The sequence below is a fragment of the Arctopsyche grandis genome, chromosome 1 (assembly GCF_051622035.1).
Source record: "Arctopsyche grandis isolate Sample6627 chromosome 1, ASM5162203v2, whole genome shotgun sequence".
In the NCBI taxonomy this organism is placed as follows: Eukaryota; Metazoa; Arthropoda; class Insecta; order Trichoptera; family Hydropsychidae; genus Arctopsyche; species Arctopsyche grandis.
This window is the reverse complement of record NC_135355.1, coordinates 20,885,762-20,903,499: the sequence shown is the minus strand read 5'-3', so window position 1 is coordinate 20,903,499 and position 17,738 is coordinate 20,885,762. Positions and strand designations below refer to the sequence as shown.

General features: G+C 33.6%; 1 protein-coding gene across 1 annotated transcript; it reads right to left on the bottom strand.

Annotated features, from left to right (window-relative positions):
• Window positions 1-5,478: 5,478 nt before the first annotated feature.
• Window positions 5,479-12,172, bottom strand: LOC143912525 (venom acid phosphatase Acph-1-like). The gene is made up of 8 exons (XM_077431814.1): window positions 11,274-12,172; window positions 9,802-9,900; window positions 9,307-9,549; window positions 9,034-9,219; window positions 8,677-8,800; window positions 8,384-8,601; window positions 8,232-8,312; window positions 5,479-8,133 (listed from the first exon to the last, which is right to left on the bottom strand). The coding sequence occupies exons 1-8, from the start codon at window positions 11,451-11,453 to the stop codon at window positions 8,035-8,037; spliced, it is 1,230 nt and encodes a 409-aa protein (XP_077287940.1). The 5' UTR covers window positions 11,454-12,172; the 3' UTR covers window positions 5,479-8,034.
• Between the last annotated feature and the right edge of the window lie 5,566 nt (window positions 12,173-17,738).

Sequence of the window (17,738 nt, the reverse complement as noted above, 5' to 3'; positions counted from 1 at the left end):
ACGTACATATGTAAAGTCACGTCTACGAAACCGCATACGGTCGATTCGCGAGGTTTCTACACCCATTTCATGTAACTTTTGGTACACATGTGTCCAAAACGATTAAACTTGCATGAAAAATTATATGTGTATATGTAAAGAAAGGGTCGGAACTTTGCGAGTATTACTTCAAAATATATTTATATCATCATCATCATCATCATCTACAGCCGCTCACCATCCACTGCTGGATGAAGGCCTCTCCAACACGCCTCCACTCGTCTCTGTTTTACGCAACTTTCATCCATCTCACCGCACACAATTTCCTAATTTCGTCTACCTTCGTCATCTTCCCCGCGGTCTTCCTTTTACCCTTTTGCATTCTCTCGGGTACCATTCAAGCACTTATTTTGTCAACGTTTCGTCCATTCTTCTAGCCATGTGGCCCGCCCATTGCCATTTCAATCTCTTTACTCTATCCACTATGTCCACTACCCTTGTCATACTTCTCACCCACGTGTTCCGCATTCTGTCTTTCATCGTTATGCCGAGCACACAGCGTTCCATACTTCTATGAGTGCATTGGACTTTGTGTAGCATCTTAGCGTACAGTTTAACATTCATATGTCATCACTGGCAAAACGCATTGATCGAAGATCTTTTTCTTCAAGCAGGGTGGCATTTTTGATTTAAAAACAACATTCATTTGTCCAAGTGCACTCCATCCTAATTTCATATGTCTCTTTATCTCTTCATCTTTACTACCGGACATGTCAATTATTTGACCTAAATGTAGATCATTATTTACTACATTTATTGGTTTATAATCTAATGAGATGCTATCAGGCATGCAATAACTATTGAACATTAGTATGGCCTTATCTACGTTAATTTTTAATCCTAATTTCCTACTTTTCCAGTCCAGCTGTGCTAGTCTGTTAAGTAGATCAGCTGGATCACGAGCTATTAAAACTATATCGTCTGCGAACCGAAGATGACTCAAGAAGCGACCGTTGATTTTTACTCCTACTGTGTTCCATTCCAAGTTCTTGAAAACTCACTCATGTACCGCATTGAATAACTTGGGCGAGGTGGTATTTCCTTGCCTTACTCATTTTCCTATGCTAAATTTATCAGTTTATCAATTTATTGCAGCTAACAGCCCCACACAGGGTTCCGGCACTCCCTGTGTTTGTAGAGCGTTAACTACTGTATTATGGCTAAGGGCCGGGCCGCACCGTGCGACTTGCGAGTGACTTGGTTGAGGGCGACCATACCAATGCATGCAGGTAGATGGGACATGCTACATCCGTCAACTTGTTTGTCGCACACATTTCCATACATTTTTTCGTGTCGCGCAACTTTTCGGCCAACAAAGTTGCACGGTGCAGCCCGGCCCTAACTGTGTCGAAGGCTTTCTCGTAGTCGACGAAACAGTGGTCGTTGATATTCGTTGGCGCGCTCGGTTGTTCATTAGTTCGCTTACTACTTGGAGGTGGTCCATTGTGCTGAAATTTTAATGGTCCATTGTGCTAAACCCTGTTCTATAGGTTGGTTCTCATTGAGGGTATTCTTCAACCTTTCTGTAATAATCTTTATGAAGAGCTTATAAACCGCTGAAAGTAGACTAATTCGGTACTTCTTAATTTGTCGGCAGTCGGTAATTAAAACTAAAGTCGGTAGTTCTTAATTTCGCTTTTATCTCCTTTTTTACATACCTCCTTTATTGTGGATTACAATTACCGTTGCGTTGTTCCATTCTTCTGGTATCTTGAAAAAATATTTATTTTGTAAGAAATATATGAAGATTTTTTTCTAAAATTTTCCAGATTCTTGAATGCTCAAAAACCATTTAAATTCATAATAGTGAATCCATTTATTAATTTGAAATAACATGAAAATTCTGTATTGTACATATGTACATCAGTGGCGGACGGTGGGTGTTAATACCGGGTGTGCTGTGTATGCCGTAGGGCGTAGGGTATAAAATTAGCAATTAAAAAAAAATACTCGTTTTGCATTACAAAAATGTTTAATTTATTAGTTATTTATACATAAGTTCAATGCGACGTTTCTGAGACATAAACTTTTCAATCACGTCTGCATAGAATGTGTCTTTCTGTTTTAATTCCACCAATAACTTTTTTTCTATTGAAATTAAGCTAAGCCCACATAATCTATCTTGACCTTGCGTACCTCTATAGCAAGTTTTTATTCTTTTCAGCGCCGAAAAAGACCGTTCTGCTGAAGCTGTACTGCTTGATATCGTTAATGTTAATTCTCCCAGCTTAAACACCTCTTTAAAACCAGATTCGAGGCTATTTTTTGTCATGAATTGTATTAATTCATGAACAGGTTTCTCTGAAAATTCAGAGCTGGAATATAGCACAATGAGTTCGTTTTTCAATCGAATATAATCAAACAGTGATCCATAAAAATCTTTTAATTTATTAATTAAAACATTTGGAAAATTTTCTTTATATTCGTCATATTTATCATTACAAAGAAGGTGGAAATATTCTAATTTGGAAAGTGAAGAATATCTACATTCGACTTGTGCGATTATGCTATCAACTATTTTGAAATATAATTGACGAAATGAAGTTTTATCTTCTACTTCTGAATAATTTTTTAATCTTTGTGGCCACGATCATGATCATCATTTTTTTCATTTAAATAATTATTCCATAACATTTCAAAATTATTATACCTTTCGTATTTCAGTTGCTGCAAAACATCATTAATTTTTTTACAACAATATAAAACGTCCGAAGATTTAGATTGAAGAATGTTATACAAAACATCAGTTATTCCAAACAGTTTTGAAAAAAATTGAAGAAGTTTAATTGTTTGAAAATCCTCTAAAAAGCCTAAAAACCCTCGTGCTTTTATAACAGTATCTGTGTCCCATAATTCACAATTTTCTATAACATGTCGAAAAAAAATATGTAAATTGACTTCTGTATTGTTGTACTGTGCTACTTAAACGAGATGTAAAATTCCACCTTGTGGGTGCTACAGAGGGAAGTCTTTTTGTCACAAATTCCTGTAAAGCGAATACTCTTTTGGAAGATTTTGAAAAGTATGTAGACAATCCATTTAAAGTTTGAAAAAATGATTTACTTTCTTTAATATCAGAAAGACCTTGCTGCAATACTAAATTCAATACATGAGCATAACAGTGTGTAAAAAGAGCAAAAGGATAAGCATTGAGGACTTTGGATTGCAAACCATTTACGTGTCCACTCATTACACTTGCTCCATCATAAGTCTGTCCAACCAATTTGTCTTGAATTTTAAATTCTTCAACTATGTTCACCATTAGAATAGACCATTAGATGTTTTATCAGCACTAACGTCTGTAAAACTAATAAACCGTTCATGTACATTGCCTTTACATACAAAACGTAAAACTGTTGAGAGCTGTGATTTTGTCATTATATCTGAAGTTTCATCGAGAATAATAGCAACAAAACTTGCTGACTCTACTTCATTTTTTATATGAACTTTAATAACATGAGAGATTGCTTCGATTATGTCATTTTGTATACTTGGAGAAGTACCACGAAAGGTAGTAGCAGTATTTAAATGAGTATCTAAAACAGAATCATATTCTCGAAGAGCATTTAGATATTCAATGTAATTGCCTTTGTTTACGGAATTACATGACTCGTCGTGACCTCGCAGGGACAGTTCTTGTTTTCCTAGATAGATTATTGCGTTAATAATTCGTTTTAAAACATCTCTATTTTTATTTACTTGTTCATTATGTCGACTTATTTCGGCTTTACGTTGACTGTCAATTAATACGTCGATTCGTTGTTTGCCAAACATTTGTATGGAAAGAAATGATTGAACGTGTGCCTGCGATCCTTCGTGTTTCTTCAGTGCTGCTGTCAAATGGTTGAGATCAGCAAATCCTTCTTTGTTCCACACATTAATATCTTTGGAGAACAATAAACATGGCCAGCAGAAAAGTTTGGATCGAATTTCACAGCCTGTAATCCATTCGAATTTTTTATAATTTGAAACGCAAAAATGTCTAGTGTAAACTTTTGTTTTTTCTTTATGCAAACTGGATAAATTTGGAAGAGACGGACACGGTTTCCCATATTTAATTATTTTTAATTTTATCTCAAAACTTCTATTTGAAAACGGAATAGTTAAAATGTCTTGAACACTGTTAGCTATTATTAGTTATTAGAGGTAATAATATGACCATAAAAATACGAATGTGCGAAAAAGTACGAGACCACGTGCCGCATCGCATTCGGTCAATTGCCGAGTGGTGCGGTGCGGTGCGGTGCGATGCGGTGCGCGGTGCTCTGAAGTCGTAGCACACCGTACGTCTTAATATCGCGAACAAACCTATACAAGCGAATATCCGCCTGCACACTCCAACCAAACCCACCAATTTGCTGCACGGCATAGGTATTCTCTCGTCGCGGCGCACAAACTACATCTAACATCACACAACACGCTGCAGACTGCACACCACACCATACACCATACATTTAGCGCACGCGGTAAATACACCATACACATCAATGCCTGCTTATACAACAACACATTATTTTGTATTAAAATACTACTTTATGTGGTCTTTGGTTTTCACGGGTGTGCGCCGCACACCTAGCACACACCCAATATACGCCACTGATGTACATACATTTATATGTATATAAAAAGTTTGAATCTTCATTATTGATATCCCTGATGTAGAATTACAAACTTCATTCAACTTTTTAATTTACAAACCAGTATGACTTGCCTTTCTAATTGTATAACCACTTTTATATGTATTGTGCCTTAGAAAAAGTTTGCTTGCCTAAATTTCCTATATTTTTTATATAGGAAATATAGGCAATTTATTATAAAATCCAGTTGTATATGAATTACTTATGTCAACTTTTGGAACATTGCAATTGCGCCCCAAGAACTTGATGATAAATGCAATAAATCCAATAAAAGTTTTGTTTTGAAACAACATTCAATATCCGCAGCTTGCAACTATATAACCGTGACGCACTAACGAATTAAGTGCTAGATAAAAAGATGCACGAGTGGTCAATGGAGCATGTTGGACCCGCTCCAGTACACAAAAGCACCACTCCTCGCCAATTTACTTTTCATTTCTAACGCTCCGAACGTGATGATTGGGTCGTTTTGTCACAACGATATCTGTGCGGATCGAATCAGATCAAACAGCTAGTTTTTTTCCTACAGGCAATTGCAAATAGGGTAGACGTAAGTCCCCCTCCAACCCCACTTTGGTTTCTTATAATGTCGTTATGACGTAAGAAATCTAAATAAAAATTTTTTTAAAACTTTCAAGTTACAGTAATCTAATAGAATAAGGAAAATAGAATAAGGAAAAATGGAACTTCGGCATCAATGCGATGCTTCGTTAAACGATTTTTGTACCTAGCTATCGCTTTCCAATACATTTTTTCAATTCGTGACGTTGTTTTACATAGGTCTCAAAATTCAAAAACTGATAAATTTATAGTATTTATTTGACAATTTTTTTCCTGCGGCCCTTTTTTTTTGCTTGTTTCAGAAAAATAATAGATAAATTATAAAAAAAGGAAATACATGTCTATAGGATCTAATATAGATTTTTTTTCACAAAACTTCAAAAAATAAAAATGTTTTCGTTGTTGCGACATTGAATTTTTTTTTTAAATTGTAATTTATTTTTTATTTTTAGTTCTAGTGATTTTTATATTTTAATAAATTTATATATTTGTATTTAATACAATAAAAAAAATTCGGATGTGACCAACCCATGACTTTATCTATGTATTTGAGGAATATAAGAAGGTCACAAAACAAAATTCAATAATTAAACATAAATACCGGTTATAAGAGTGTTTTTGATACAAATTGAGAGCAAATTTAGAGAGACTTACACAAAACAAAAGTACTACTTCCGGTTGAGGTAAACATATTAGGGTATAAAATTTATAATTTCTATTACATGTAAAAAAAAGTCATTCTGATTCGGTTAACGGTTTGGGAGATGATTAGAATTTCAGTAACCGATACTAAATTTCAGTTAGATAGGACTAACGATAGGTGTTCGATAGGTGTTCAAAATATCCCCAAAATACACAGACACACACACATTTTTTCTAGATCACGAAAACGTGATCAGTGATCAATTCTGAATTCGAATCAGTCAAAATCTCGAGTTCGAATTTTCGCATGATCACAAAACTTCATCTATTGTTACTACGTACATAGATAAAGTAAAAATAAAAGTAAGCTGCCACTCTCGATTGACAGATCTTCATTAAATTTATTGTTACTAAGCCGAATCAGAGTTGATTCTGAGTTCATATCAGACTGAATTTTCTTATGATTACAAAACTTCAAACATTGAAATTACTTTATCCATTTGAATAAAGTGAAAATCAAACCATAAGGAAAATAAATATATATGAACAAAAATTTTATCTACCTTTATGATGAAAGTTCAGTTATCAAATTACTTTTCAAATATGGCACTCGAGATTTAAAAACTATAATAACGATCTTTTAATTACATTTTGAAGATTTATAAAGATAATTTATGTGAATAAACCGTGATTATTATCAATATATATATTCATCATTATCACTTTAGAAAAAGCCGTAATACGCTATGTGTACAAGCATATATGGACATATCTATGTATGTAAGTACGCATGATTAGTTTCTCAAGGTATGTCCTTAGTTGATGAATATAATTAAATGTATACTTCAATAATGGTTTTGTTTTTATTCGTCGTAAATCATCTTTGAATGATTAGTAACTTATTCTACATTTTTCATATACATATGTACATATACACATGTGCACACTAATGTTTAAGAATTAAATAACCTTGTACAATATACAGTAAACTCTCAATTATCCGGGCGCGGATTATCGGAAACTCACCGATTGATTGCTATGTTTTTGAAACAAATGATGTCACAAAGAAATGTTTTTCTTTCCCTTTTTAAATGTCTTTTACTATTGCGTTAATTATTTCAGTCGCTTTTGATTAGCGAAGAAGTAACAAGTGCGTGTATTCAGAGCAGATTTTTTCGTAACATACGTATGTTTAATTATTTTCAATTGCTGATGAATTCTGTATCGAATTTCGAGAATATTTGCAAAGAGAAAATTTGCAACCTGATCAAATCTACATACATATAATGAAACAGGCCTGTACTGGAAGTGCTTGCCGACAAAAACGCTGGTTTTAATGAGTGAAAAGTCGGCTCCCATATACCAAGGTGTTATATCATCAATGAAACGTCTTTATCGTCAAAGTATTCTGAAAACTCTTGTTAAAGAAAATGAGAACCTGATAAATTTCTGAAAAAAAATGACGATATTGGATGCTATACACGGAATAACACAATCTTGGTTGAAAGTAAAGCCAGTGGCACTTGTTCGATCATGGAGAAAGTTTTTTCCTGACATAGAAACCGATTTAGTGGATGGTGAAGAGAATGAAGCAAATGATACATCTGAAATATGTGGATTATTGGAAAATTTGAAATGTTTTGAAACGGGGATAAGGAAACCATCGAGGAGTGGCTCAATCATGATTTAAGTGATACAGGTTTTAAACGCATGGATGATGCAGATATCGTTTCATTTATTTCTCAAGAGAAATAAAATGAGAGTGACACTGTAAGTGAATAAGATACCAGTAGTTACATTAGTCATAAAACGGTACAACAGTAGTACTAACTACTAACGGCCACTTATCTGCTTAACTATGAACGTTTTTCTTAATAAATAAATGAGTATTAAAATTATGAAACAAAAATTTGTATTGTAAATGTGATATCATATTCGAAACCAAGTCAAAATTTGATGATTCAGATTATTCGTGTTTTTCAATTATCCGTGCCCTTCCTTCCCAACATTAGCTCGGATAATCGAGAGTGTACTGTAAATCAATTCATGATATGCATATAATATTTTTAGTTCTCACTATTCTAAGTGATATAATATAAACTAGTGTAAAATAGGAGATTTTATTGCGTATTGAGATTTTACATAAAATTGGTGCTTATGGTCCACTCGGTGGAGGGGTAACAAAATCTGGGTTTTTGCTTTTGCATTCTTCACTCCAGTTTACAGGTACAACATGTTTGGTGAGTTCAATAACCTGAAAACAAAAAGTTTATAAAACAATCTTAAGATATAATAATAATTTATTGTAAATTGGCATTGAATAGTATCAATTAAATATAATTTTTAATATACCTTACTCAAGGGACAATGCTCTTCACAACCTGTAATTTTAAGCAGTTTGGCATCTGATTCTGAAGGTTTTTTAAGATATACCTGGATAATAATCAAAACAATCAAAACTGATAAAAAAAAATCAAGAAAAAAATAAAAGTAAACAAATTTACCTCAACACCATACTCTTTCGTTCTGATATCTTCATACAATTCCAATAAGATCATAATACCATATTCGGGTATTTGTCTCTCCCAAGCACCAAGAGCTAATAAGAAATTAGAAATCGTGGAATCGTGTCCGGTGAATACAAATAATTTTCTAGTTTTGGGCGAGAGTTTATTTGCAGCTTTTTCACTCCAATCTGTGATAACTTTCTTCAACAATGGTCCTATTTGAAAGCAATTGAAATTTTAGACAGTGAATAACTAATATGTAGTATTTATACTAATTAACAATTTTAAACCTCCTTTCAAGCGTTTGAGCTCATCATTGTAAACATTTAATATAAAGCTAGTTTCAGTCAGTGGTATCATCTTGTCTGGATAGTAACTTTTAGTCCAGTCCGGAAGTGTAAGACCAAATTCCTCCTGTTGATTACATACATTTTAAAATATATAAACCTCTTAGTGTCAACTATGTGTATTATATTACATACTTTATTTTATTTATAAGTACTATGTACATATACATACATACATACATATATACATATTAATATGTACAAAATTAATCAACAGAAAACATTAAATATGTTTTTATAACCAAAAAAAAATTGAGTGACTCATAAAGTAAAATGAAAATTCAATTAACAAATATGTACCTCAGCTTTGAGTGTGCTGTATAAAGATTGGACATCGTCGGGTGTATTAATAGGCATTCCTGTGATTTCAGTAAGTTCTTTCATTAAATTTTCATTATCGCTAAATATTCTTTTGACATCTACGCTTTTGAATACATTTTCCAGTTCTTCAAAGTATCTTGGGCAGTTTTTTCTAGCAAGAAGAAGCTACATAAAATGTTTTAAATGCATTGTTAAAAGACTTACATTTAATTATTGGGTATATGTGTCGTTATGAAATGGTAAAAATATTACTGTATCTTCATTGATGGGTTCACTCTTTATTGGAATTGGTGACCAATTCAGATTAGGATTCCAATCGAGCTCTGTGCCTTTAGTGGGAAACAATCCAGCCAAAGCAAGTGCACAGCTCATGAATGCACGCTCTGACTCTGTACTGCGAGCATACACCAAATCGTTATAAAAGAGACTTCCCAAAAAATCATCATAGCGTTTTCTTAAATATTGGCCAGTTGAAAATTGAAGGTTTCTTCCTTTCTGAAAATAAACATTATACAAGTAAATATTTACATACATTTGTGACTATATCATAGCAAAAATCAAATTTATATTTCTATTGATTTTCATTTTGGCACATGTACGATAAATTACATAAACAAGTAACATATGGTGATAGTTTACTTTGCTTATTTTCACTATTCTTAGCTTTTTTATTTTAAAAAGTAAATATATACATAGATGTAGTAGTTACAAAACATAAAAAAGAAATAAAATATTATGTACACTGACATTTGTAATGTGTCCCCATCCATATGGGTGGAAGGTGTGATTAACATAGATATCATTGGGGTAAGTATCCGCTGGGGTTCTTATACCATGACGAAAAATCTGAAAATTAATAGTTATTTCTTAATATTTATTTATTTAAAAATATATTCCATATTGCAATGTAATAATATTATATGCCCACAGGAAGTTTTATTAATAATATAATATAATATATAATATTTAAATACATATACATATATGTACATACATGTATGAAATTGTATTATTAACATAAATTATCAAAAAATCGACTCCATTTAAAACATTTAAATATCATATAATTTCAATGGACCAAAGTCAAATTATTTCACTTCGACTAAAACCGGTTTTAATATTGAACCATCATGGAAACGCGTTTGTTTGGTTTACAACTTCTCAATTATACACAAATCTAAAGAAAAGTCTAAAGTAAATTCATAATAAACTCAACGTTTGATTAAAATAAATACTGCTCTTCATTCTTCCTATTATTCTTAAAAATAAATAAATAAAATTGAGAATATAAAGCAGACAGATGACTCCTGATGAATATAAAAATCTTTTAAAAACAAATTTGTTACTACACGAAAGACTACAGTGAATATCGAGTCAATTTAAATATTTGAAAATTTACAACAATATTTTTTTAAATTTTTTTCTGCCCGATTTTTACACGTAGTGAAAAAATCAACAACATCTACATCTACATAATATATAATTTCGAAAGAGACTTAGTATGTAAGGTTTGTTAGGAGCATAGAAAAAAAATCAAAGTTTCTATGACGACGATATCGATATATGGTGGAATACTATTTTTTTTCGATTCAAATAAATTTAATTAAAAAAAATATATGTATATACATATATAATTTCGAAAGAGACTTTATATGTAACTATTGTTGGTTCGTAGTTAATAAAACAATTGAATATTCAAATAAATTTTAATAAAATAAAACTATTCAAATCTATATATATATAAAAATTAATGTATTTGTGTGTGTGTCTCGAATAGGCTGCTAAACCACTGAACCGATTACGATGAAACTTTCAGGATTTGTTGTGTGCATATCCGGGAAGATTACTGTGAAAAAAAAAACGGGAAAAAACGGGAACGGAAACGGGAATGAGTGTAATTGCAACGCAATAATTTCAAATGTGTTCGCTACCTGCGTTTTTCCGACAAATGAGTACGGGAACGGGAATTGCATGCGTTATTATGGCATTGCAACGCATGCCGGGGTTCAGCTAGTAAATTTAATAAAACGACTACTATTAGATTGGCCATGTTTAAGCGGTTTATATTAAAAATACCGAGCGAAGCCCGGTAAAAACACAAGTAGACAATATTCATATATACGCATTTAAGAATTCGAAAGTGTCTAATGAATTCAGTTCGACATTACACAACGAATCAAACATAATACCCAAGTCCAATTTGAAAACAAAAGACATACCGCATGCACCAATTTGAGCTCCTTGTCGTTTCGTTTGGACTCCGATGGACGAGGGCGGTCTACCACAGCGGCCAAGGTTACGACGGTGAAAACCACCAACACCAGAATCACCAGCGATACGAAGAACCGCATCTTCCTTTGCCGGATAAACAGTGCCACATTTGCTGAGCCACACACCATTATTTATACTCCATTCTCACGGGGTTCCGGTTAATCTGGTCTTCTTCGGCGGCTTATCTCTCGCGGATAGATAACACGTCTCATGGCCAGGAGTGTGACCCTGGTTCCAACTGGTGTAGCGACACGTTGCGCTTTGTGCACACAACTGGGTTAACAACTGAACGTAGCGGTACTCTGCATACAGCTCAGCGATATGGTGCGATGAGCTCATCGCCTTCCACTTACAATTTCACTTTCTTAAGATGGTCGTCGTTTAGGATTTGTCGTCGATCTTCACTTTTTTGGTGGATTAATCACTGCTGTCTACGGGTGTAAAGGTGAAGCAAATATAGGGTGACCAGGTGTGCTGTTTTAATATAATACGTACATTAATCAGTTACTTCATAACACAGAACGGGTCTTTCAATAAATATATTTTTCAAGTTGACGATGCGTTTATGTGGTCATAGTAGTTATAGTTATCCTTATTATAATATAATTTCACTAGTTAAAATATATTTTCACCAATTCATGCAGTGAAAATTTATCAAACAATGAATTTACAACGTTTAACTCTATAAATTTAACCCTAACAACCCAATCTTAAATGAATAGGGCCAACCCTTACTTAACCTAACCTATCCTAACCCGTAAATAATACCAACCCTAAAAATCTAATCTTAAATGAATAAAACCAACCCTGAAAATGTAACTGGTTATGATTTCACTGAAACGTCAGTGAAAATATATTTTTACTCGAAATATAATTTCACTGTGACAGATATAAATACACATAAGATATACATATATAATTAAAATTTTGACATTGAGAGCTGCTGTCTTTGTTCTTATCTTAGGGTTCTGAAAAAGATCCACCGACCAACATCAAAGGCACTGAAATGATTGGAGCGTATACCGTTTAGGATTTAAGGCTATGTGGGGCTATACGCCACAACTTCGGTTAAACTTTTTTCAGGTACAGATAGATTTAGCACAGGAAAATAAGTAATGCAAGGAAATACCGGGTCTACCTCACGGACCGAATGTGAAACGCCCGAAAACGCAAATATCGGAAGGCAAAGATCGAAAATCGAAAGATCTTAAGTCGAAAGATAAAAAAAGAGTGCATGGTAAACGGTACATACTCACTTAATTTGCGCGAGCAGGATACAACAGAAACAAGAGGAACAGGCTTTTCCTACCGTATTCTGCGCGCGCACATTAATATGGGAGGAAAAGCCTGTTCCTCTTGTTCCTGTTGTATCCTGCTCGCGCAAATTAAGTGAGTATGTACCGTTAACCATGCACCCTTTTTTATCTTTCGATTTTTGATCTTTGCCTTCCGATATTTGCGTTTTCGGGCGTTTCACATTCGGGCCCGTGACGGAGACCGGGAAATACCATCTCGCCCAAGTTATTCAATGCGGTACATGAGGGAGTTTTCAGGAACTTGGAATGGAACACAGTAGGAGTAAAAAACGGTCGCTTCTTGAGTCATCTTCGGTTCGCAGACGATATAGTTTTAATATTTCGCGATCCAACTGATGTATATAACAGACTAACACAGCTGGACAGGAAAAGTAGGAAAGTAAGATTAAAAATTAATGTAGATAAGGCCATACTAATGTTCAATAGTTATTGCATGCCTGATAGCATTTCATCAGATGATAAAATAGTGGAAGTAGTAAATAATTACTTACTCGTCGACGTCAATATGTTCAGTTAGTGATCGAAAATCTGGCAATGGATACCTTTTACCTCAGATCCGGCATGGATTTTGGAGTGCATTTTGAAATTTACATTTTCAATTTGTAAAACTTGCCAACGATAGCTGATCGCACAATCTGATTTCGTTTTATTTCTTTTCAGTGATTAATTATGTATGAGAAAGAAAAAATATTCCTGAAATTCTCGTTTGAAACGACAAGCAAATTCTATAACTGACAAGTATTAAATATTATACATATTCATCGTTAGCAAATAAATATTTTTTAATGAAAAGTATTCATTATAGGACTCAATTTAAACATCCTATTTTTATGTTTCATTATCACAGGTTCTATAAAAAATTGTATGAAAGAAATAATAATAGCTGGAAACATTTACTCTACCGTCTTATTGAAATTGTGTCAAAGGTGAAAATTGATTGTGATCATTCTACAACGCAATATTTATAACATGTTTATGTTGTTTACTTTTGCGTAGTACATCTGATGAGTCTTGAATTTGTACAAATGTTTCTCATTTTCAAATAGATTCATTAAGTTTGTCATTTAACTTTAGTAATTTATTTTTTGACGATGCCAAATTTTCTAGTTTAAAATTGATTGTGCCTATTAGTATTCAAAATTAATTTAATTTCAAAAAGTCACATGTTTAACAATCAAATGTTTATTTTTATTTATCTTGTTAAATTAATAACCTGCTAAGCTTGTTTCAAGACTTGAAATTCTAGTTATTAAATCGTGTGAGCGCAATCAATCGGGATCCAATCTTTCAGAAAAAAAAATTTTTACGTCATTCTACTTGAATAGGCATACATATATGTATATGTATGTATGTACATATATTTGCATATTTTAATCAGATTCCATTCTAAAAATTTGATATTCTGAGAAAATGGGCAAAAACATCTCTTTTTTCAATTTTAATACTTTTTATTACATCAATATAATCATTAGATTTTTTTTAACAATCCTGATAAGCGAATTTATTGTAGTGTATTTACGTTCGTTACGAGAGAATACTAAAATTAAGCATTCTTTCGAGAGGCAACTACAAAAAGTCCACATTTAGAAAATTTTGAATTTATTTTATATCTCTATATGTATGATAAAACAATCAAACAAAGAAATAATTTAGAACAGTTGTGTACATAATGAACCACAGATGACAGTAAAAATTAAAAAGCTTATAATAAAAATAAAGAAATTTAAAAAAAAACTCAGTTTACTATATTTAACATATAAATAAAATTAAAATCGATATTAAAAAATTACACAAGTAAATGTATTTTTTTTTAATTATTTATTAATTTCCTGTCGAAATAAAATGTTATTAGCGACATCTATGTCAACAATGACTATATATTGACAGATGCGTAAGTGGTCATAAAATACCGATAGTTGGGCATATTCAATCAAAGTTTTTTTGTTAAACTATTTTACACATTCGTTGTCGAACATCACAATCGTTGCCACTTAAATAGTGATCACAAAATATCTAGCAATCGAGTTCTCGTTAGTCTGTCAGTTTGCGTGGGTGCAATTTTCGTTTTCCAAATGTACCGTGATCGAGATTTTAGTGACGTGTGCGAACCTTTATGTGGAATAATCACCGAACAATTTTCTTTTTATTACGGATTTTTCCCCTTGCTATTTATTTCATCACGTTTATAAGGGCTGGTTTTCTATCTCAATATTTTTTTTTTCTAAACCTACTAACTCGACCGGTAATTGCATTAGAAAGGAGCGGGCGGCATGCTATCATCTAACTGTAAAAAAATATAATTTGGTTTATAATGTGGTTTTTAAAAAAAAATATTCTGATTATAAAGAAAGTTTTAAAATGTACATATGGGAATATCCAACTGCAATCTGCAATGTATTCAAGTTAAATGTTTTTTGTTTTACAACTTGTCTCTGTAGATTGATATTTTACATTGCAAACTATTCAAATTTTAGTACAAACTTTTGAATGTGGATTTGACCCCAAATTTAGTGGAAATTGTTCAGATCTTAGTGTTAATTTTCTAATTTTCAAATTGTCCAAATCTCAGTGCAAAATGTTTATTGGAAATTTTTTAAAACTTAGTGCAAATTGTCCAAAAGTTAGTTCAAACTGTTCGAATATATTATAAGTTCCAAGTACTAAGTGTATACTATTTAAGCCTAAGTGTAATTATATATTCCCCATTTTGAAAACGTGGAAGTGCAAATTTCAAGCTATGCACTAAGGACCACACTGCTAACAAACATTTTATTTCATATAAATAAAATGGAAGTTTTCTGATAATTTTTTTACAAATGTATATATCTATATATGTATATAAAACCAGGCGCGGCTCGTGCATAGGAACTGTTGCGCTGCAGTACCCCCAAAAAAAATCACATTTGTATACATTTACAACTTGTGAATATAATTTAAATAAGAATGATTAAATATTTGACATAATCATTATTAATGAGTATGTCAAATATACATATCTAAATACAAGTTGTAAATGCGATTTTTTCTAATTTTTCTGGGGGTGCTGCAGCGCCGCAGTTCCTATGCACCAGCCGCGACTGTAAAAAACACTAATGTTTGGTGTATGTATGTGCCAGTACGTGGTTGGGTGGTCATTGGTTGGGTCCGTCGTAGGTTGGGTGTTAAAAACACGTTCAATTTATTTATTTATTTTTGCGCAGGGGGCGCAGCAGATGGGGCCCCACCAGGGGCACAGCCCCCATGGGGCCCCGCTGAAGGGGCGCAACCCCCATAGGGCCCCGCCGAAGGGGGCCTAGCTCCCATAGGTCCCCGCTGAAGGGGGCGCAGCCACCATGGGGCCCCTGTTGGGGGTGCCGCTCCGAATAAAATAAATAAATATATTTTTATATATATATTTTTTTTATTTTTAAAAAAAAATTTTTGATTTATTTTTAAATTTATTTTTTATTTTTTTTATACACCCCAAGCAAAGCCGGGTAATAAAGCTAGTCTTACATATAAAACACTATATATATGTTTGTGCCAGTGCGTGGTTGGGTGGTCGTTGGTTGGGTTCGTCGTTGGTTGAGTGGGAACAACACGTTCGATTTATTTTTTTTTCGATTCAAAGGATTCAAAGTCCCCGCAGGGGGTGCAGCCAGATGGGGTGCCGAGGCTCAGGGGGTGCCGAGGCTCAGGGGGTGCCGAGGGCGAAGCCCTAGACGGCAAAGGCTCAGGCGGGCGCTGAGGGCGATTCCCTAGAAGGCAAAGGCTCAGGTGGGCGCCGAGGGCGAAGCCCAAGAAGACAAAAAAATAAAAAATAATTTTTTAAATTTTTTTATATTTTTTTAATAAAATGTTTACTACTAGATTAGTCATGTTTAAACGGTTTATATTACAAATACCGAGCGAAGCCGGGTAATACAGCTAGTATTTATATATTTTTCAAACTTATGTATGTATGTACATGCGAGATGTCTCGACGAAAATGTGGAGCCCGCTTTACTGCGAAAGGTGGGGAACAGGGTCATATTTATTTTTATTATATTTTCGACAAATTTCCTTCAGTCTTTCAATGTAGTTTGTCCCTGATCTCGGACGTGACCACTCTTTGTATATAGACAATTGGTACACCAGCCCATTATTATTCAAAAATGTACACAATCAAAAGACGAATGCATGTGGGATTGTACGCAGAAATAGAAAATATATGCCCCAAAATATTCCGCCTGTGAAAAAAGGTGAACTGATTACCATGCACACAAACAAAATAGCCACGCAGATATGGAAAGACAAGAGAGATGTGACGATGCTTACAACGTTACATAAAAACACATTCATAGAAACAGCGAAAATAGATCGGATAACAAAAGAACCGATAAAAAACCAAGCAGCGTTGTTCATTATTCCAAAAATATGGGGTCTGTAGATAGAGCCGGTATGGTTCTTTCAAATGTAAATTCATTGCGAAAAACTTTAAATTGGTATAAAAAACATTTTTTTCACTTCATGGATTTATCTTTGCTGAACGCCCAAGCCTTATATATGAAAGAAAGTGTCAATAGCGGACTTCCAATTAGAAGTGATTCGGCAACTATTAGCGAAACATAAAATAGGGGCGAGAAAGCGAAGATTTGCAGCGTCGAATTCTCGTATATTGAAAGGCCAGCATGGTTATGACAAAGCTCCCAGCAACGAGAAAGTGTGTTGTTTGTGCACCAAGAAAATAACGGAAAGAAACTATCTATATATGTTCACAATGTCAAGTGCCATTATGTGTAGTTCCCTGTTTCACTATTTATCGCACACAAGAAACGTTTTAGGGCGCGAACACACCAGGGATGCGGTATCTTGTACGTGGGATATATTTTTTAGATAGTTTTAAACATACAAAAAAAACATGATAGACGGTGGTCGTATACGCGGTATCGTGCGGTATATACATGGGATCGTCTATTCATTGGAGCGGTCCATTGATGTATAATACACATAGATGGGCCCTGACGTGTGATTTTGGTCGGAGATCTTGTTTTCACTAACGGGGGGTTTAACTAGCGGGGAAGTTGGGTTTTTTTCCCTACGACGCAGCGTTACCTACCTACCTACTAAGAGAAACTG

Bases quoted from the DNA above. Each gene is read 5' to 3' on its own strand.
- LOC143912525 (XM_077431814.1), bottom strand. From the start codon at position 11,453: ATGGTGTGTGGCTCAGCAAATGTGGCACTGTTTATCCGGCAAAGGAAG. The intron at 9,220-9,306 runs GTAATATTTTTA...CATTTTATGTAG, and splicing joins AACCCATCAATGAAGATACA to CTTCTTCTTGCTAGAAAAAA. The intron at 8,801-9,033 runs GTACATATTTGT...TGTAATCAACAG, and splicing joins ACAGCACACTCAAAGCTGAG to GAGGAATTTGGTCTTACACT.